The following is a 22538-nucleotide window of genomic DNA, read 5'->3' as shown; positions in this document are numbered from 1 at the left end:
GCCATCTGTGTCAACGGCGGAAGCGACCAACTTCGTCTCCTGCTGGCCTTCTGCAACCTATCCCATGTCCCGAGACTCCTTTTGCCATCGTTGGCATAGACCTACTCGGACCTCTCTCCATCACGCCAGCAGGTAATCATTGGATTGTGACTCCTGTCGACCACCTGACAAGGTATGCAGAGACTGCTACACTGCGCACAAGTTCTGCTTCAGACGTCGCAGACTTCTTTCTCAACGCCATTTTATTGCATCAAGGTGCACCTCGCGTTCTCCTGAGTGATCACGGCAAGACGTTCCTGTCCACCATAATCGAAACCCTGCTCACAACCTGTGGTACAGTACACAAGACGACGTCAGCCTACCACCCCCAAACTAATGGGCTGACAGAGAGATTTCATCGGACACTAATAGACATGCTGTCGATGTACATCGCACCAAACCACGACAACTGGGATACCATTTTGCCTTTTGTGACGTTTGCCCATAACACCGCTGTTCAAAGAACTATTGGCTACTCGCCTTTCTAGCTCGGGTACGGCCGTTCACCGATATTCACCATCGACGTCTCTTTCCTAAATGTGCCAACCGACGCCTCGGCAACCGTATCAGAGCAGTTCATCACAAGGCTCGAAGAATGTCGGCAAAGGGCTCGCCTTAATACAGAAGCCACTCAGCAAGACCGCAAGCAACGCTACGACAGCTCTCATCGCGACGTCTGCTTCAGTCCGGGGGATGAAGTGTTGCTTTGGACGCCCATTCGTACTCCAGGATTGTGTGACAAGTTTCAGTCACGCTTTATTGGGCCCTATACAATCAATGAACAAACGTCCCCAGTGAACTATCGTGTCACTCCCACCGACCTTTCTTCGGATCGTCGCTGTCGTGGTTCGGAGATTGTCCACGTATCACGTCTGAAGCCATTCGTTCGACGTTCCGTTTCCGTCTAAGACGCTTCCGGGCTGGTTGCTCACGCGTGGGGAGGAAATAAGTGTGAGCATTATTGATACGCGTCATCTTACCATATGTACATACTCATCATCATCAGTCTGACCTGTGTTGGGGGCAGAGGCTCGGCAAGTAAAAGAGGTGTCTTGCAACCAAAACGTTGCTTTACAACACACACACACACACACACACACACACACACACACACACACACACACACACACACACACACACACACACACACACACACACACACACACACACGCACGCACGCACGCACGCACGCACGCGCACGCGCGCACGCATGCACACACGCACACACGCACACGCACGCACGCACGCACACGCACGCGCACACACACGCACGCACGCGCACACGCACGCGCACACACACGCACGCACACACGCGCGCACACGCACACGCACGCACGCACACGCACGCGCACACACGCACGCACGCACACGCACGCACACGCGCACGCACGCACGCGCACGCACGCACGCACACGCGCACGCACGCACACGCACGCACGCACACGCACGCACGCACGCACACGCACACACGCACACGCACGCACGCACGCACACGCACACACACATTATGAAGAGCGTATATAACTTTGCCACTGCTACGCTGCAGTAACATGGTGCAGAAAGGCGCTCCCAGAGGTGTTCCGCAAACCAGCATGAAAGATCATGATGATAATGACGTGAACGATGATAACATAAATTTATTAAAGATGATAGCATTTCTTAGGGTACTTCGACGCAAAAATTTTAGTGTGTCTGTCTGTAAATTTGTCTGTTTGTCCGCCGTAACGATTCTCCAAACGGCTCCAAACGATACCCCAAGCGGCCAACCCCATCCGCCGCGCCCACAAATTTTGCTCAAGTTTCAGCGTTCATACTTGTGCGATTGTCAATTAAAGATCAATTATTGCGCAAATCTGAGGCACGATAGCAACACGTCAATATTTTGTATGTGTGTCTTTATACTAGAGAAGGCATACATAAGTAATTCTAAGGACCGTAGCGTTCATGACGCTGCGCTGACAATGCAACACGGTGTTTAAAAAGGCAGGTGTTTCAAAGGCTTTGCTAAGACGACACGGTAGTAGCACCTGCTGGTCACTTTGCGTTATACACCTTATCGCCTCCGAAACAGGCGCGCACGCCTTCCTTCACTTTCGGGGATAACTGCTAAATAGCACTCTTGTCTAACGTACCTTGATGTTCGTTCACCTTGGCTGCACAGATCGAGACTATCTAACGCAGTGCCTACAGAATACAATTCACCGATTTTATCGCGCAGATAAAATAAACATTTTGTTCACTTTCCCCAGACGTAAGACTATCGTTTTTCGACGACATTTGCAGTGAAACATGTAGATACGGGGCAAAGTTTTCTAGTTGCTACATTTTTCGAACTCTAGTGGGTGACCATTACCAGCTGAAGAAGTCACCGCATCATGCCAGCCTCTTCACCCAGTCAACAATCGGCGTTGGGGAGGGGAAGGGGACTGAATAGTGAAGTTTGCACTATTCGATGGAGGGTCGGGATTGAAGTGAAAGGGGTACTTTGTATTGGTTTCCCATTATCTGAGATATGTCGTAAGTGTGGCATGTCATGTGATATATAGTGCCAATCACAATGTCATGCAGCTCAGACAGAATGCAATCAAGCAGGCACCAACAGCGTAAGTGAAACTGAGGGAAATATTTTATTTTAGGAAACCTGTCTACACAAGAAATAAAAACTAAACTTGCAATAACACGCCCGCGGATAGCCAACCGAAAGGAAACACCACACAGCAAAAACTGCCTGGTTGAGTCCTACACCAACGTCTCTTCGGTTTTATCAATGCCAGCCATGGCAGATGCACCCGATCCAGTCGTTCACTACCCTATCCTTTATACCTTTTCTGCTCTCAACCATCGCCAGATATTCGCATGTGCTTTGCGGTCATACAGGAGAAAACCCCCTCACGCAATGCCTCACGACAAAAATCTGAGTTGTGTGCAAGTTTATGGGGAGGCGTCTTGCATACTTCGTGATCACAATATTGGCGGTCATGCTGGCTTTGGGAAAGATATGGTGTTTCGAGATGGCTGTCATGGTTTGTGGCGCTATGCGGGCAGTGAATGGAGATTGATTGATATGTGGGCTTTAACGTCCCAAACCCACTATATGATTATGAGAGACGCCGTAGTGGAGGGCTCCGGAAATTTAGACCACCTGGGGTTCTTTAACGTGCACCCGAATCTGAGCACACGGGCCTACAACATTTCCGCCTCCATCGGAAATGCAGCCGCCGCAGCCGGGATTCGAACCCGCGCCCTGCGGGTAGCGAATGGAGAAGCATCACTGCAACGCTTTTTCATGCGCTGCGCTGTGATGCGGCGGCGGCGTTGCTTCGAGCCGTAATGAAGGAGCGCGAAGAAACAAAACTGACAGACGTGTGTTATTAGAGCAGGAAACATGCGTATCGCACCTCCGGGGGAAAGCGCTCTGAAGCACGTGTGACACAAGCAACGCTACTCATCATGTAGCGTAGTATCACGGCAACTCCCTGAACTAAGGCGGACCGACGGCTACCGTTGCGAAACAAGCATTTGCGCAGGCACTGAAAGAAACAAAAGAGAATTTGCCTACACAAAACGAGAAATCAACCTCACACACCCTCCTCGCCCACTATGTTTGAGATCGGCACCTGCGCAGTACTTATTCCCTTGAGCCCGCTTATCTTGTAAAGAAGCTTCACCCGAAAAGCAAGGCATTCGTTATCAATATACAAGACAGTTTGTAGTGAAGGTAGCCGGTTTGTTAGAGCACGCATGGCGTGTTTGCGGTTTTCTGCGTAGAATGTGCACTCATAGTTGCTGTTGCGTAGACAGCGGGGCGTTTAGGAGTGTTCGGTGTGGATATGTGTCGGTCAGTGGTTGCGTTAGCTTAAATGAGTCTTCTAATTTCACGGCAGTGATCTTAAGCCTTTATCACGAGTGCAGTGGCACCCCCTGCGGCTTCTAATACCCGTGACCTTGTGCTGTTCGATGGGACTGTTCTTCTCTGTGTCCTCGCCGGCCAACACTCTGCTCATGGCCAAGGAGCGCATCAATCTCAGCAACCTGGTGAGCATCTGCTTTTTTTAGCGACGAATAAATCTACATGTGATGCTATACTCGTCCAAAAATACGAAAAGACAACTAACGAGAACGAAGAGGGAAAACAAGTGGGTCAGTGACTCGTCGGTGCAACTGCCGGCTAAGGAGAAGACCTTTTATAGACGCCATGATATTGTGTTAAGATTGTGCTTTATATGACGCATTGGCTGCTTCACGCATGCGCAAGGTCGTTGCTGGTGGTTACATGTCTTCGTTTCGAGCATACTTAGACCAGTTGTAAGCGCCAGCCTGTCCCGTCATGCTCTCCCTTCGATTTCGTGTTTCCCGCTGACCTTTTATGTGTGTCGACATGTACCAAGTGGCCCAGTACATCGCCTTGGTATCTGGATAACTTGAAAAAGTGACATAAGAAAAAAAAAGCTTTTCAAAAGGCATAGACCATACCAGAATCGATTGGCAGAAATATAAAAGGCGTAGCGATGAGTGACATGCAGGTGGCAGTGCTGATGGAAATAGCATTAGGGGTTTGCTCGATGCTTGGGCGTAGCTACGGAAGAACAAATCAAGCTTGAGAGATCATGTATAATTGAGAGGGTCGTAAGCCGATACTATTAGCCCCGTATGGATACCTAAGAATGGAAGCGTAGTGAACGACTGCAACGTATTCGGAGGAGTGATGAATAGGTAAACTACAGGCTTGTGAATGACGCTTAATATTGCGCAAGACAGAATTTATCGCACACATGGTAAATAAAGAGGGGTGTTACTAAAGTAAGTGGACTCGTCAACGTGTAAGTGTGCTATTGGCGTTAAATGAAACGCGAACGGCCGTAAGCATTACTAATGGGATATTACTAACAGTGCGCACTGTTTAGTAATATCCTTAGACGTACGCAGTGCTGCCGTACCGGAGTGCTGCAATCCTGTCAATGGTGATGACTGAGCGGTATGCATTATACCATTTCTAATGCTAACGGCTGTTCGGGTTTTATTTGACGCCGATATTACAAAAAAAGTTGGCTTGAAACACGGAAAGTGCTTAAGTTTACTTTTTCGTTGGTCAAATTGGGGCAAGAGACTCGAAATAGGGTGGCTTGTGGAGATGTGGCATCGCCTCGTGTTGCCATTAGAGTAGCTTACTGAAAATCACGTGACCGCCGAAACACCTAAAATAGTACAGTGGGTTTCCCGTACGCGCCTAAGACGGTGATTCAAGGCACGTAGCATAACGATGAGATCTGTCATTGAGGATTCTCGAATCAGTGTTGATTATGCAACAATATAAAGCATATCAAAAGAAAGTACACTTTTATCAAGTTTCACGCATTCATTTACAGTCACAACAGAAACAGACAGCACTTAGGCTAGCACGCATTTCGTGTCACGTTTAATTAGTCACTTGAGCAGGAGATTTCCCGTACAATTCGGTAGTATGCTGCATTACGTAATGCCTGTAAGGCAGCGGTAATTCGCTCTTGAGTTTTTCGAAGCGCAGTGCTGTTTTGGTGTGCGTCAGCTGTTATCGGCATCGTTCTGCTTTCGCAGGCCGTGTCCGGTCTGTTCGCCCACCTCATTTTCGTGACGACGGCCATAACCATGACGAACAGCGTAGCCCCGGCCGTGTTCAATATAACCACTCAGCCGATGAGAGGGCATCCCTGAGCCACACGGAATTGTGGATGATCTGTTTTGACATAAAAACAGCATTTTTTAACTGGTTGTTTGACATTTCAGTGAAAGTTTTTTTTTATGGTTTTCTTAACCGACACATACATGCAAAAATGATCTCGACCATTGCGCATAAGTTACATTGCTACAAAGGCATATCTTCTGAATATCTTCCATTGCGCATCTAATGGGAGTATTGATGAATGTACATGGCTAACGAACTGAAACGTCTATTCACGGTTAAGTAAACCACATCACTTGTCACCTTCTTCATCCATGCCAGATTCATGCTCATCAATATTAGTCAACGTTACCTTTAGCAGTCAGATTGGTAGTGGTGTGACGTGGTTATCTAGATAAATTGAGCTCACCAGTCGTTTTACTAGAAGTTTTGATGACGAATTTCAAATGACAAGCACTGGACCTGGTACAATGCACTATCTCTGAGCACGCACACACACATGCGCGTGCGCCTAGTGCAAGACTAAGCAGACATGGTAGCAGAAATCAGGGGTTATCGCTATATTTGAAGCTGACATTACTGCATAAAAATTAATAATTGGTAGTTCAGTGAATTATTACGTTGTTCTTCGCTGAATATCGGTAATGAATATTCATCTGGTAGCAAGCAATGGTATAGCCGCTGCTAGCAGTCACAACCGAGAGCTGGAAAGAGAACTGTTATATACCTCACAAAATTGAGAATATCCCGTATGGCTGCGTACTCAGAATGATTTTTCCCATGACAAACAAAAGAAAAAGAAAGCTCCTATAACTTCTCAGCAGTAGTGATTTTACAGAAGATAATTTTCTAAATAATTGAAAATGTACCCTGTTGGAAACTTATTGACTCTCTTACGGTCGTTGATCAAATTCCCAGCTGCAAATGCGAAAAAAAGATGATTTTGATAAGCGTTACCTGCATTTACGCAGTGTTTTTTTTCTGACCACACTTAAATCGGCTTGATGGAATCTACAATCGCAGCCCGTTTATGGGAGGCTCTCTTTGAAATACGCCTCGTATTACCGAAGAAATCGACCCACAGATTCGACCTGTAAGGTGACTGAACCTCATTTGGAAACTCGGTATAGCGGATTACTCTGGTTACTCTGATTCCCGTAAAGCAGGAGGCCCGGACAGGCGGCCCGCTGACGTTTCGCAAGCGGCCCGCGATCTCACGACGAATGGTATATTTGTAGCATGGCTACATGGTAATCGCGTTATTTACTCGCCCGTTACGATCAGTACGACTCGTTCGGTAAGCCACGAAGACGAGAGTAGTGTCCGATTTTTTTTTCCCGAGCCACACCGAGGGATCGCCATGCACTGGAACGTAACTGTGGAACAAAATCTATATTGCAGAATCGGCGTGCAGGTTTTTGTTCTCGTGGAGAGCAGTATCAATGCGTCTCGAATTCTGTGACCAATTTTACAGAAATGATCCTATATATCATATCGGAAATGCGCACTTTCACAGGGCAGCATTAGGTGACATTTTGTCCGACCCCCATTCCCCCCATCTACAGAAATGATCATATTGTCACGTTCCATTTCCCAAGTTTTGTTGTCGTCCCAAAACACTACACAATTCTCAGCGCAAACCGCGCCTGCAGTTTTCGAGAAGCTTCCGGACTGTGGTAGATCGTTTCGATAAGATCACGCCCACTCTGCGAACTGTACAGATTATTCTGAAACCTACGCCACCACCACCGATAACGCTAGAACATTCCACAGCACGAGTATAGATGCCGACGCGCTTCGCTGCTTGTCAGTAGTTGATCGACGGTTGAAGCTCCGTTTGCCGCTATCAGCCCCATAGTGCACAAGAGGGGTGTCTAAACGAGCACTGTATGTATAAAATGATGTAAAGAGTTTTTTTGAGTTTGAAGTTAATAAACTTCTCTTTCTATCAGTCCAAGACTGCGACTGTAATCGGACTTTCCGTTTACCGGGCACAGGTTCGCCCAAATAAACAGTTAATCTCTAACGCAAAGTCTCCTGTCTTCGGCCACGTCACGACCCCGTGACATCTGGTGGAGGTGCTGCTTCTTTGATGTTCCGGACGCCCCCTTCACGCCGCGACCCCAGCCCAAGCGGCAAAGAAGACACGGACGCTAACCCTGATCAGCGAACAAGCCGCAGGCAGAGGGGACTACTACCAGAGCACGGGCTCCTTCCTGAAGCAGCCAGGCAGACCCGGATCCCGACATCAACTACTGCAACCATGATCGCCCCCATGCAGCCTGCATCACTCCTGCTCCGGCAACCCGCCAACTTTCCGCGGTCCGCCTCTGAAAGACCCGGAAAGCTGGATCGAAAGGTTCGACCGTGTCGCCGCATTCAATGACTGGACAGACGATGGCAAGCTCCGGCATATGTATTTCGCCTTAGAAGATGCTGCTCGGACCTGGTTCGAGAATCAAGAGCGAAGCCTTACAACGTGGGACGTCTTTCGCGCCAGGTTCCTCACTACTTTCGCAAGTGTGGTGCGCAAGGAGAAGGCCGCAGCTCTTCTCGAAACCCGCATGCAGATGCGGGTTTTCGAGAACATGGCGCTGTTCACGGAAGATATGATTAAACTTTTCCGCCACGCTGACTCCGACATGTGCGAGGAGAAGAAGATCCGTCTGCTCATGCGAGGAGTAAAGCAGGAAATCTTCGCCGGGCTGGTCAGAAACCCGCCAAAGACGGTCGCCGAATTCATTTCAGAAGCATCTACGATAGAGAAGATGCTCGAGACGCGCACGCGGCAATATAACCGTAGCTTCTCGTCTACAAGCTACGCCGGCATTCGAGCGCTTGGAACCACTGACTTGCGTGAGACGATCCGAGCGATCGTACAAGAAGAGCTGCGAAAATTACTTCCTTCAGCGCAGCCTCACGTGGAATCCATCGCGGACGTCGTACTCCAGGAGATCCAGCAATAGCTAGGCGTTTCTCAGCCTCAAGAGCCTCAGCTGCAAACCATGAGCTATGCTGCTGCAGCCCGCCGCCACGCCCCTACTTCACGCGCACGCCAAAACGCCACCCCATCGCACTTCCGTCACCAGACGCCACCGCCGCCACCACGCCCACCGACGTCCTACCGTTCGCCAGCGGCCCAGCGCAGTGCGCCGAGGAAGACTGACGTCTGGCGCATCCCTGACCACCGCCCACTCTGCTACCACTGCGGCGAGGCCGGACACACATACCACCGTTGCCAGTACCGACAGATGGGACTGCATGGCTTCGCCGTCAATGCACCGCGTCCACAGCCAGGAGAACGGCCACGTGACATCGCCGACTACCTGACAGGAACTCAGTGGACACCACGAAGCCCTTCCCGTTCGCCATCGCCCAGCCGCCGCACGTCATCGCACCACCGGCAGCACTCTGGCCCAACGCGGGGCCGGTCTCTTAGCTCGTATCCGGGAAACTAAGGGCAGCAACCAATGGAGGTGCGGTTGCTGTGCGACGAACTACCGAAGATCCTCTGACGACGGCGACGCCGCGACGGAGCTTTCCGAACACAACGACAACAAGGCAGAGCCCTGACGGCGAAACCTCACTTACTGAAGGTGACCTGACGACGCAACATGGAAGCAGCGGAACAAGCCGACGCAGCCGTGACCCGACGCCACGCCGTAACTGTAATGTGAGATGGCGGACTAGCGACCTCGACGTTCTTATCGACGGCCACAGTGTGACCGCTCTCGTCGATACTAGAGCCGACTACTCCGTCATCAGTGGGTTGTTCGCCGCGAAGGTAAAGAAAATTAGGACAGCTTGGGAAGGGCCTGAAATCCGCACAGCCGGAGGTCATCTCGTAACGCCTGCAGGAATCTGCACAGCGAGAGTCACCATTAACGGCCGTATTTATCCTACAGACTTCGTAGTCCTACAGCGTTGCTCGAGAGATTTCATCCTTGGCATGGACTTCTTATGCCTCCATGGTGCTGTCATCAACCTAAAAACAAAGTCGATAACGTTATCCACAGAAGAAGCACTACCGCCGCGCACGCCGTCAGGAAACCATGTCTTGAATGTGCTGGAAGAACAAGTCACCATTCCGCCTCGCTCAAGCGTCATTATTTGAGTCGGCACTCCTAAATCACCTGACTTGGAAGGCGTCGTTGAAGACAGTCAGCATCTGTTGGTCACCCGAAATATTTGCGTCGCAAGAGGAATTGCAGAGCTGCGGGGAGGCAAAGCAATGCTTATGCTCACGAATTTCAGCAATGAGTACAAACTTGTGAACAAAGGAACAACGGTCGCATACATCGAAGAAATTGTCGAAGCCACCAGTGCTTTCGCCCTCGCCGACTCTGCGGAACCTGCTCAGAGGAACCAAGCCCCCTCATTGCTTTTGATGTCAATCCCAGACTTCCAAAACATAAGCAAGAACAGCTCAAGGACCTGCTCCTGCAATACGAAGATTGCTTTTCGTCGTCATCCCAAATTCGGCAGGCCCCAATCACAAAACATCGCATCATAACCGAAGAAAATGCCAGACCACTCCGTCAGAGTCCGTACAGGGTTTTGACGCGAGAACGTGAGGCCATGAGGAGACAAGTTGATGAAATGCTGCGGGATGACATTATCCAGCCGTCCAAGAGTCCGTGGGCATCTCCCGTGGTGTTAGTGAAGAAAAAGGGTGGGACCCTAAGTTTTTGCGTCGATTATCGCCGCCCGAACAAAATCACAAGAAAGGACGTGTATCCTCTCCCACGAATAGACGACGCACTTGATCGGCTCCATAATGCCAAGTCCTTTTCGTCAATGGACCTCAAGACTGGCTATTGGCAAATCGAAGTCGACGAAAGAGACCGAGAGAAGACGGCGTTTATAACACCGGACGGTCTCTTCGAGTTTAAGGTGATGCCCTACGGTCCTTGCTCAGCGCCTGCAACTTTTCAACGCGTTATGGGTACAGTACTGGCAGGATTGAAGTGGCAGACTTTCCTTGTGTACTTGGACGACGTCGTAGTGTTTTCCTCGAGTTTAGACGAGCATCTTCGGCGCCTTGAAGCTGTACTTCAAGCCATCAAGACGTCCGGACTCACACTGAAACCAGAAAAGTGCAGACTTGCGTATGAGGAGCTCTTGTTTCTGGGGCACGTTATCAGCAAATATGGAGTTCGTCCCGATCCACGGAAAACAGCCGCCATCGCCGACTTCCCGCCGCCCACTGACAAGAAGGCGGTGCGCCGATTTCCGGGCCTGTGCGCCTATTATAGGTGGTTCGTGAAAAACTTCGCCCGCATCGCCGATCCTCTCACTAACCTTCCCAAGGCCGACGTGGAGTTCAAGTGGGAAACACCGCAGGAACACGCTTTCCAGGAGCTTAAACATCGCGTTCAGACGCCTCCGTTACTTGCTCATTTCAACGAATTCGCCGAGACAAAAATACACACTGACGCAAGCAGCGTAGGTCTTGGCGCCGTTATTGTTCAGATGGCTGACGGATTTGAATGGTTTATTAGTTACGCCAGCCGATCGCTATCCAAAGCAGAAGCCAATTATTCCACAACAGAAAAGGAGTGCCTCGCCATCATCTGGGCTACGTTGAAATGTCGCCCCGACCTCTACGGCAGGCCCTTCAAAGTTGTGAGCGACCACCACGTCTTGTGTTGGCTAGCCACCTTGAAGGACCCTTCAAGTCGCCTCGCACGATGGAGCCTGAGACTTCAAGAATATGACATTACTGTCATTTAAAAGTCCAGCAAGAAACACTCCGATGCCGACTGTCTCTCTCGTGCGCCTGTCGACCAACCACCACCCGACGACCCGGATGACGACTACTTCTTGGGAACGGTAACTACTGACGACTTCGCTGAATGACAGCGGGCCGACCCGGAACTTAAGGCCCTAATAGAATACCTCGAAGGCAGGACCATCGAAGTCCCGAAGGTATTCAAGCGCGCACTTGCGTCGTTCTTCCTGCGAAACGGTCTTCTACGAAAGAAACACTTTTCACCGCTTCGAGCGAAGTACCTCCTTTTGGTGCCTTCAGCTCTGTGACCAGAACTTCTGCAGGCCCTGCATGACGATCCGACGGCAGGGCACCTCGGTGTTTCTCGCACGCTCGCGAGGATACAAGAAATGTACTACTGGCCCCGTCTTATAACGGACGTCACTCGTTATGTGAGGACATGCCGGGACTATCAGCGACGCAAGGCACCGCCAAAAAGGCCAGCGGGACTTCTTCAGCCAATTGAACCACCTTGCCGACCTTTCCAGCAGATTGGTATGGACCTACTGGGGCCGTTCCCGACGTCGGCTTTTGGAAACAAGTGGATCGTGGTAGCTACCGACTACCTCACCCACTACGCCGAGACAAAAACCTTCCGAAAGGCGGTGCATCCGAGGTAAGTAAGTTCTTCGTCGAAAATATTGACACGTGCGGTTCTTTTGGTTTACGAAGAAAGCCGCTATCACTTTCTGTTAAGCGCAACGCAGGCCGCGTTTATCTTGCATGCCTCTCTGGAACGCGTTATGACGCGTTCCAGAGTGGCGACGAAACTGCGGAGACGTTGGGTCCTGGTGTTGGCGAGGAGCGGCGACAGGTCGTCGTGCAGTAGCGGCGTAGGTCATCGCCTCCGGTTGGGGCTGTGGCCGTTCAGGAACGCTCAGTGAGCGCTGTAGTTCCTCGCGGACTACGTCTTCGAGAGAGGCGACTTGGGGCTGAGACGATGGCAACATGCGGCGCAGTTCTTCACGAACAATAGCGCGTATGGTCTCGCACAGGTCGTCGGGGCAGAGTCCTCGGACTTCTGCGACGTCTGGCGACATGCGCCGATCGTATTGGCTGGTCCGCATTTCAAGAGTCTTCTCGATGGTGGTAGCCTCGGAGAGGAACTCTTGTACCGTCTTTGGCGGGTTTCTGATCAGTCCGGCGAAGAGCTCCTGCTTCACTCCTCGCATAAGCAGGCGAACCTTCTTGTACTCAGACATGTCGGCGTCGGCGTGGCGGAAAAGTCGCGTAATCTCCTCCGTGAAGATCGTTACGTTTTCGTTGGGGAGCTGCACCCGAGTTTCAAGCAGTGATGCGGCTCTTTCCTTCCGCACGACGCTTGCAAAGGTGCGCAGGAAAGCAACGCGGAAGTCGTCCCAGGTTCGAAGCGTTGACTCGCGGTTCTCGAACCAAGTCCTTGCGGCGTCTTCCAGGTAAAAATACACATGACGCAGCTTGTCGTCCGGGTCCCACTTATTGAGGGCTGCGACGCGGTCGTAAATGTCAAGCCAGCTTTCTGGGTCTTCGTAGGTCGATCCGCGGAAGGTAGGCGGCTCTTTGGGCTGGTTGACGACCACGGTTGCCGAAGACCTTGCTTCCGTCATCGTGGATGCCGGCTTCGTAGCAGCCTTTGTTTTCTCGTCCTTGTCGGGGAGCGGCAGGTATTCGGGCGGTAGTCCTTGTCTTCGGCTCACTCGAACGACCGGGTCGGCGTCGTCCTTTTGGCGGCTTGGGCTTGGCTCACGGCTGGACGGGGGCGTACGGTACATGGACCGAGAAGCACCTCCACCAGATGTCAGGGCGGTGTCAGGCGAACTGTTTATTGGGCGAACTTGTGCCCAGCAAAACAGGGCCAAACACAACTCACAGCAACAGCGGTGTGAACAGTCGTCGGCCGACGGAAAAAAAAAAGAACCCCAGTGGCGCACTGCGCCGGCTTTTTATACACGCGTCGTAACGCGTTACAGAGTGGCATACAAGATAAACGCGGCCTGCGTTGCGCTTAACAGAAAGTGATAGCGGCTTCTTTCGTAAACCAAAAGAACCGCACGTGTCAGTCTTTTATACACGCGTCATAACGCGTTCCAGAGTGGCATACAAGATAAACGCGGCCTGCGTTGCGCTTAACAGAAAGTGATAGCGGCTTTCTTCGTAAACCAAAAGAACCGCATGTGTCAATATCGTCCTACGTCACGGCGCTCCGGAGGTCCTTATCACCAACAGAGGAACGAAATTTACTGCCGACTTAACTCAAGCGATCTTGGCATACAGCCAGACAAACCACTGCCGGACGACAGCGTACCACCCACAGACCAACGACCTCACCGAGCGGCTTAACAAGACGATCGCCGACATGCTGGCAACGTACGTCGATGTCGAACACAAGACGTAGGACGCCATTCTTCCGTACGTGACCTTCGCATACAACATGGCGGTGCAGGAGACGACGCAGATATCTCCATACGAATAGGATTTACGGAAGGATCCCGGCAACGACGCTCGATGCCATGTTACCCAACGTCACCGACGAAGAAAACCTCAATGTGAGTGAGTACCTTCAACACGCCGAAGAAGCCCGACAACTCGCGCGTCTCCGTATCAAGATTCAACAGACGACCGACAGCCGCCGTTACAATCTTTGACGACGCTTCGTGGAATACTAGCCCGGTGAACGTGTTTGGGTGTGGACGCCAATACGCCGACGTGGACTAGGTGAAAAGCTTCTGCGACGGTACTTCGGACCGTACAGGGTGGTTCGACGTCTCGGCCCACTTGATTACGAGGTTGTCCCCGACGGCATCACGAACTCTCAAAGATGCCAATCGCGACCTGATGTCGTCCATGTCGCGCGCCTCAAGCCGTTTCATGCGCGTAAACAAACTGAAACAGTGTTTTTTTGTAATATTATTGTATCGTAATTTATTCATTGTACTTTCTTGCATTATTGTTGTACCTTCATTTTTAGTTAAAACATCGGGACGATGCCTTTTTCAGAGGGGGGCAACGCCACGTTCCATTACCCAAGTTTTGTTATCATCCCAAAACACTACACAATTCTCAGCGCAAACCACGCCTGCAGTTTTCGAGAAGCTTCCGGACTGTAATAGATCATTTTGATAAGATCACACCTACTCTTCGAACTGTACAGATTATTCTGGAACCTACTAGAACATTCGGCGACAAGAGTGTAAATGCCGACGCTCTTCGCCGCATGTCAGAAGTTGATCGACGGCCGACGCTCCGTTCGCCGCTATCTGTCCAAAACTGCTACTGTAATCGGAATTTCTGTTTACAGGGCACAGGTTCGCCCAAATAAGCAGTTAAATTCCAACGCAAAGTCTCCGGTCTTCGGCCACGTCATGGCCCCGTGACAAGATATGCTATATTGAAAATGCGCACTTTCACAGGGCAGCGTTAGGTAACATTTTGTCCGACCCCCATTCCCCCCATCGATTAAATCTTCAGCGGTGTCTCAGCTCTACGGTCACACTACGAGACATTCTGTTCGTTGAAATGTGAGAACGTGTTACGCAATCCCTGCACCCAAGAGAATGCCAATTTTTGCTTGCGTGTTCCTCTGCTAACTTTGATTACCTCTTCAGTTTTGGCTGCGGTGATGTTGTGCAGAGGGCCTCATAGATTCGTTACTCTCTCTCTCTCCCACACACGCACTCACACGCACACGCACGCACACACACTCACACTCGCACGCACACTCATACGCACACGCACGCACGCACTCTCGCACGCACGCACACGCACGCACACACGCACACGCACACACGCACACGCGCACGCGCACACACGCACACGCACACACGCACACACACGCTCACGCACACACACACTCACATGCTCACACGCTCATACACACACACTCATACACACACACTCATACACACACACTCACACACTCACACACACACTCACACTCACACACACACACTCACACACACACTCACACACACACACTCACACACGCACACGCACACACACACTTGCACACACTCACACTTGCACACACTCACACGCACACACACGCACACACGCACGGACACACACGCACGCACACACACGCACACACGCACTCACACACACGCTCACACTCGCACACACATACGCTCACACATACGCTCACACTCACGTACACACGCACACTCACACTCACACACTCACACTCACACACTCACCTACTCACACGCACGCACACGCACGCACCGCACACACGCACGCACACGCACGCGCCGCACACACGCACGCACACGCTCACACGCACGCACACGCACACACACACGCACTCACACACACACACGCTCACACACTCACTCTCACACTCACTCTCACACGCTCACTCTCACACGTACACTCTCACACGCACACTCTCACACGCACACTCTCACACGCACACTCACACTCACACTCATACACACACGCACACGCACACGCACACACACACGCACACACACACGCACACACACACGCTCACACACACTCACACGCACACTCGCACGCACACGCACACGCACACATACACACACTCACACACGCACACACACACGCACACACACACGCACACGCACACACGCACACGCACACACACACACGCACACACGCGCGCACACACACACACACACGCACACACACACACACACACACACACACACACACACACACACACACACACACACACACACACACACACACACACACACAAAATCACGTGCCGCACATCCGCGCTGATTGACTGGTCAAGAATCGGGTAGCTTTAGAGGAAAATCCCTAAAACTCTATTCTTAGAATATAGTGTGTGTTTATATTGGCGATGATGAAAGGAATAGAAACAAGATATGAAATATGTAAAGGACAAATAAATAGGAAAATGTCAGAATTAGTGAAGATGATCTGCAAAAAAAGTGAAAACGGGAAAATCGGGAAATATACGATATATGTTGAACACGCCTTCCTTACCTGGCCGATAGTAACCTCTACAAGTCGATACCACCCACGTCACGAGACACTCGAACTATGAAGTGGCTTAAGAATAAAATTTGGCCGCAAATATCACAAACGCAGAACAAAGGCATCGGGACCACCAGGCGCTGTATTATTGAACAAGTTAAAGAACATGAATGAAATCTAATGAAGGATTTCTTGGCGGATTTGTCTATGAATTGCAAAGCCTATGGGTGTGTACCGCGGCCTAAAGAGTTCAAAGATTCTAGGCAGAAGTAGGTACAAGACTGCACGTGAGTTGATGGAAGCCTATTACATTAAAAATAAAGAGAAAGGTGCGTCAGCGACACGTCGGTGACGTTGTACGTATCGGAGAAGAGATTGTGCGATATCGGCCGCTGTGATAGTTCAATGGTTAAAGCATTGAACTCGTTATTCAAAGATTGTGCGATAGCTGGATAGCATAAGGCTGTTTGAAGACTGCGCATGTCTGTATGTTGTTACTTAAGTCTGGGTTTCGCGCTTGGTCTACCTTAGTTGGAAGTGCCGCTTGTACTTGTCGTTGTGTGTTGCTTTACTTTGTGTTTATGTTATTTGCGGCCGAAGCGTGCCATTAAGCAAGTACCAACTAGGCCAACAAGCGGTGTTGTTACAATATTAAGTGGCTGTGCGCCCTTGTGAAACATCAAATTTACACGTTCCTTCCACGTCATGTGTCCATTTTGATGTAAATGAAGTCTGTTTTGCCATCATCGTTATTGGATATCTAACAAAAAAATGTTCCGTTGAAATAATATTGACCTCTGTGACATTAAATGCTTCTAAACAAATAGAAAAAAATTCCAGGAGGCTAAGCTGTCTGTGCGTCTGCATACCTACAACAAATAACATTGCTCATTTCAGCTCGCTTCATCGCAATTTTTTTGAGCATCTTGAATTCTCTTGGAGCAGAAAATGGAGTAAGACAAGGCCGACAAAAGTAGCAGTGACAATGATGCGACGTACAGCCCCAACTCATAGTATATGCGAGCAAAGAGCTGATTCAGTGATCTCTCCTCCGTTGTCTTTTTGCATTGAGGTAGAAACACTCTAACGCTTCCTGCTGGGCTGTCAAAGCTTTTCAACACACAGAAGAACAACTACTAAATAATGTTTCGGGGCAAGTTGGTCCGCAGTTATTTCGACTTTTGAATTATCACTTGGGGCTTTTGTGTTAAGACACTTGGACGTGAATACATGGTAGAGAAGCTCATATACGAGTTAAATTAATGTCTTCGAAATACCAATGGGTAATAATTTTAAATTGGGTTATTCGGACATAATAAATTTGTTCCTTTGGGAGGTTCCGCAACATGGTCTATGCTACAAATTGGATTTCTCAGAAATAGCTTATCATTATAACTGACACAAACGTCTATCAGAACATGAAACTTAGAACATATGATCTGTTCGACCCTTGGTCGATTCCCCTGGGTGGGTGGCCAATCATCCAATGATGATGATCATCATCAACTAAAGCCCCAAGCGCGTATCGCTGGATATCTAGTGGCGCTAAAAGCAGGCGACACTTTTTAAAAGTTGACCGTTAGTGGACGTACACGGCAAACGAACGTGAATTAACTAATATCTTGAAGCGCGTTCGCTGATTTGATAAAAAAGAATGCTCTAGTGAGGTGGAAGATTACTGAATAGGAATGTGACATTCACTTGCACTCTTAATTAATTGCTCATAGGCGCAAAATGTCCTCCTCAGGTTGCTGATGTGTCCTTGCAATCGAAACCACACAATAAGCTCGCAATCATGACTTCTATCGGTTACGTTTAAAGAAAGGACTTGATAGCCCACCACGAAAAAAAAAAGGTAAAGCATCGTCGAACTGGTGGTGCCAAGCTTCACGCAAGTGCGTAGGTAGATGGCCTTCTTTGCCTCACTTTATAAGCTTCACCATTTAGTTTCAATCTGAAGAGGAAATATTACCTTGCCGAGGATCAAATTAAAATTGATAGAGCTCTCTGGAAGAGGCTACTTTGGCTGTTAGCTTACATTTAACACTTACTTTTTAATGGTTTATTGACATTTTTTGCCAGTAGCTAAGAGGTAATCGAAATATCGTCTCTCAGTGGGCTACCAAAATCGCTTCATTTCCTAATAAGTAACGTGTTCACGGATACCCATGGTCTCGATAAATGGTTAGCGTTTGCTCACTAGATTTCGTGCCGACCGGTTGTGCCCCCACGATATCCGACGACAGCGCAGGTCTGGCCGACTGGCTCACCCTACGCCACCTCCTGACGCTAACAAGAGCTCTCGCCGAGTAGTGCCCCGTCCTCTGACTCCTGCGACCGTGTCCATCTTTCTTATTTTCTCCTTACTTCCATATGTGGCTGTCCCTGCACCTCGCTCTCTCTTTTTGCTCTATATCTGTAATTTTTAATTACATCTTTTTCATCCCTCTTTATCCTCATACTTCGTGAGCTACTGTTTAGGTGTCCTCCCCCTGAGAGACAGTTACAGGGCTCACTTTTATCTTCTTTTCCTTTAAGAATCATTTACTACTACTACATTAGGATGGTGTAAGAAAGAAAAAGAAAAAGAAACATCAACGCCAGAGCTATATACCGCTGATGATTTTTTATACATTTGACCGAGCACTACAATTTCATATAAAATTTGTAATTTTGTTATATAAACTGCCTTATTCTAAAGTTGCATAGTATGTTATGAGACCACCCAATTTTGTGCCAATCCACCTCAGTGGGTGAGAGCCACAGGTGAAGGTGAACACTAACAAGACCAAAGACCTACCACATTTTAATGTGGCGAAAACTAAGGTACGCTAAGTGGGTCATTGGTGCACTGGTTTTCCGACAGAAACAGAGTCCATAATTGTCATAATAAAATATGAAAAATCTAGGACGGGCGTCAGCAGCGATCAAGCCCAGTGTTTAACGACGTGGCAGCAGAGATGACTTTTCGGTATTTATTTCGAAAAATAACAGCTAGAAAGTGAAGCGTTTCCGAAAATGTTAGTGGGATGCTATTTCTTTAAAAGTGAAAATACCGATTGACTTACCCTACCTGCTTTACGTGGGTGCATAGAAGATTACTTTCGTTAAAGATCCCACCTTCGGTAAAGCGGCTGCGATCGCTGAGACTCGTGAAATCGAACACAGAAAATTGAGATCCGAATGAATTTTGGACCTCTTGTATCCTATTTGCTGCTGTTACATTCTGATCGGAAATGTTCATTGAGCTTACTACACTCCCCTCCTCACGTCATTGCTCGCAGCTATTCAGGACTTTCCCGCACAATTTACATTATGGGTTGCGTGCAGACAGCGTTAGCCCTTGACCTCTCTTCGACTGCCGGGAAAAAATATTCCTACATGGAGCTGTGAGTAACGGCTTTAAAAGATATGGTCGCCCACGAGAGTCATAAAGAGTTTCGCGAAGCAGATAATGACGGCATATATCAGCATTTGAAAGGAAGAGGAATTCGCCTGCTCGGCGCTTGACCTTTAATCAGTGGACTTTGATATTTTGTTGAGTTTTACTGTCCTTGAGTGTCGCAGAACAAAGAGGATTGCTGGAACATTAGTGTTTGCTTTAGAACATTGATCCTTTTCAGCACTAAGTCACAGCGAGACCGTTCAACTTTTGGAGGAGCAAATGTGTAGTACTAGATGCAAAGCAGCATTTTGACTAGCCTGTGTGTTACAAGCTGCCACTCTAGCGTCGCCAGCGCGAAGTCGGCGACGGGAATGACAGCAGGTTGGTTCGTTCCGCACGCAAGCAGAGACAGTGAAGAGATCAGAGACGTGAGAAAACAAAACAAACTTTACTCTAGTGATATTGCAGCACACGGTATCTAGTACAACACTTCAATACGACTAACAAAATACATCAACACTAGATACAACAAAAAATACATATAAAGAAAACAATAAATCAGCTTACGCGAGAGAACTATTACAAACTACACAAACTAACAACAATAGAACGACGGAGGAGAAAGTTCGAAGATATAAACAGCTGAGGCCTACGTATGATGACCGTCAGCGTTGTGTCTCCGACGATCGGATGCGAGAAGTCGAAGAGAGTTCGGGCACGACTGCGATGTCGGTGGTGTTGCAACGCTGGTGGCTCCGGGAGGCTAGTGCTTGCAGGTGACTTCGATCAGGTTGAGCTAACTCGAGGCGAAGTCCCGATGTCTACGTTGCAGACGTTAATATCGCGTCACAACTAGACGAACGGCTAAGTTTAGGTGGGTAGCCGATACAGAGCCACACTAAAAACTTCTAGAAGAGATACTTGTTGATTTGTTTCTACACCATGTTAGTCAGCGACTAGTCTGCCTAGCAGGGCAAAATCCTGCACTTAAATCCCCCTCGTGTCTCCTCGCTCTTTTCCTTGGGGACAAGAGACCTCTACATGGGTCCAATCATGCGTGTTTAATTGATGGAAACTCCGCCCCAAAAATATTTTGACCCCACCCCTTTTTAATTGGGAGAGGGCCCTCAACTAGCGAGAGTGACAACCTGTTGGGTTGTGGTCATACGGCTTGGCCACCAGAGGGTTTCCCGCGCTTTTCCCCGTGGGAAACGGTCAGACTGTTTGGCTCTCAGCCGGTGCGTCCCGTAGCCTAATCATTGTTCGGGGTACATCGCGGCCTTCCACGACCTTGCAGACGCCGCCGCAGTTACAAAAGGATCAATCGTCGACGGCGAAGTTCTAAGAAGAGCACCCCATTCTGCACTTCTCGGCTCCCTTTCATGCGCCCGCCGTTCCCACGGTCAGTGGGGAAGTACGGCGCCCGTTAATTGCCGTGACGCGGGGCCACCGAAAATGGCCGTCCATGACACTGTATAAGACTGCACTTCCGTACGAACGCGCCGCGCGTCGCAGGTGTTGGCGTGGTGCCAAGTAGGCCACGCCACTGCTGCGCGTTGTCGTCATTTTCTCCCTCGCCTGCCGCGCACTCGCCTGGGCGCACGCAGCTGCCGCATCGTTCTTTCGCCCGCAACAACTGCTGTGACCGCCGCTCACTACACAGCCGGCTCGTCAAGAAGTTTAGAGGCTTCAGGCTCGTAGGTTCAAGCGAAATAAACCTGACACGCACCCAGCGTATGCGTTGAAACATGTCCGTACGCGTCACCTACAAGACCAACGCCAGCCATCGCTTCGTACGAATTTTCAAGCGCCCACCGCAGCATCTGCTTTAGCGCCATTCAACCCGTGACGCCACCCGTGCGCAACACATTCACATCTCATCAGGCTTCTTTTTAGAAAGATGTCGTTATTTTTTTGTGACTGAGTAACAAGAAATGATGGGCTAAACATGTTGACGCTATTTCGCTGTTCAAAAAAGGGATTGTTGGTTCAGATTACAATGCGCATTGCTATAGGGCAAGGAGGAGGAGGAGCTTTAAGTTAACTACGCGTTTCTCTGAAGTGACGTCTGTCAAAAGCTACTATTATTCAGAATAATTTCGATTGGTATCAGTCTACGCTACAATGGACATTAACGCATAAATGGAATGGAATCAGGGGAAGTGTACCAATCTCATTATCTTTGTTGAAATAGGTTCTGCGTAACATGTTCTCGATATTTCCAGACAGCACGCTATCGCTCAATAAAATTTTGTTTTGAGAAAGAGGCTCACGTGCTGGCGTTGTTAGTGCATCGTGCTGATGAGAAAGCGTTATACTTTGCCTGTTGAGATTGATTGATTGATATGTGGGGTTTAACGTCCCAAAACCACTATATGATTATGAGAGACGCCGTAGGGGAGGGCTTCGGATGTTTTGACCTCCTGGCGTTCTTTAACGTGCACCTAAATCTGAGCACACAGGCCTACAACATTAACGCCTTCATCGGAAATGGAGCCGCCGCAGCTGGGATTGGATCCCGCGATCTGCGGGTCAGCAGCCTAGTACCTTAGCTACTAGACCACCGCGGCGGGGCTATGGCTGTTGAGATGGTGCGTATATCTTTTTAGCGGAGCTATCGGGATCGTATTTGGTTGTGTGTTATGAATTTATAAAAGGGGACAAAAGATATCCGGTGTTCATACAATGATCGAAAGATTTCTGAGAAATGAAAAATATGTCTTAATGTTAATATTGGTATCCTG

General features: G+C 49.3%; 1 protein-coding gene across 2 annotated transcripts in view; it reads left to right on the top strand.

Annotated features, from left to right (window-relative positions):
* The window catches only part of LOC142796438 (Na(+)/dicarboxylate cotransporter 3-like), a 136823-nt gene extending 131036 nt beyond the window's left edge, over window positions 1-5787 (top strand). For both annotated transcript variants that reach the window (XM_075887062.1, XM_075887061.1), the window contains 2 exons: window positions 3952-4074; window positions 5614-5787. In XM_075887062.1, the coding sequence (XP_075743177.1) occupies window positions 3952-4074; window positions 5614-5730 (240 nt within the window). In that variant the 3' untranslated portion in view covers window positions 5731-5787. The remainder of the gene's footprint in view (window positions 1-3951; window positions 4075-5613) is intronic.
* Window positions 5788-22538: the final 16751 nt, after the last annotated feature.

This window comes from Rhipicephalus microplus, chromosome 2 (genome assembly GCF_043290135.1).
Source record: "Rhipicephalus microplus isolate Deutch F79 chromosome 2, USDA_Rmic, whole genome shotgun sequence".
In the NCBI taxonomy this organism is placed as follows: Eukaryota; Metazoa; Arthropoda; class Arachnida; order Ixodida; family Ixodidae; genus Rhipicephalus; species Rhipicephalus microplus.
This window is presented reverse-complemented; position numbering and strand designations above follow the sequence as displayed.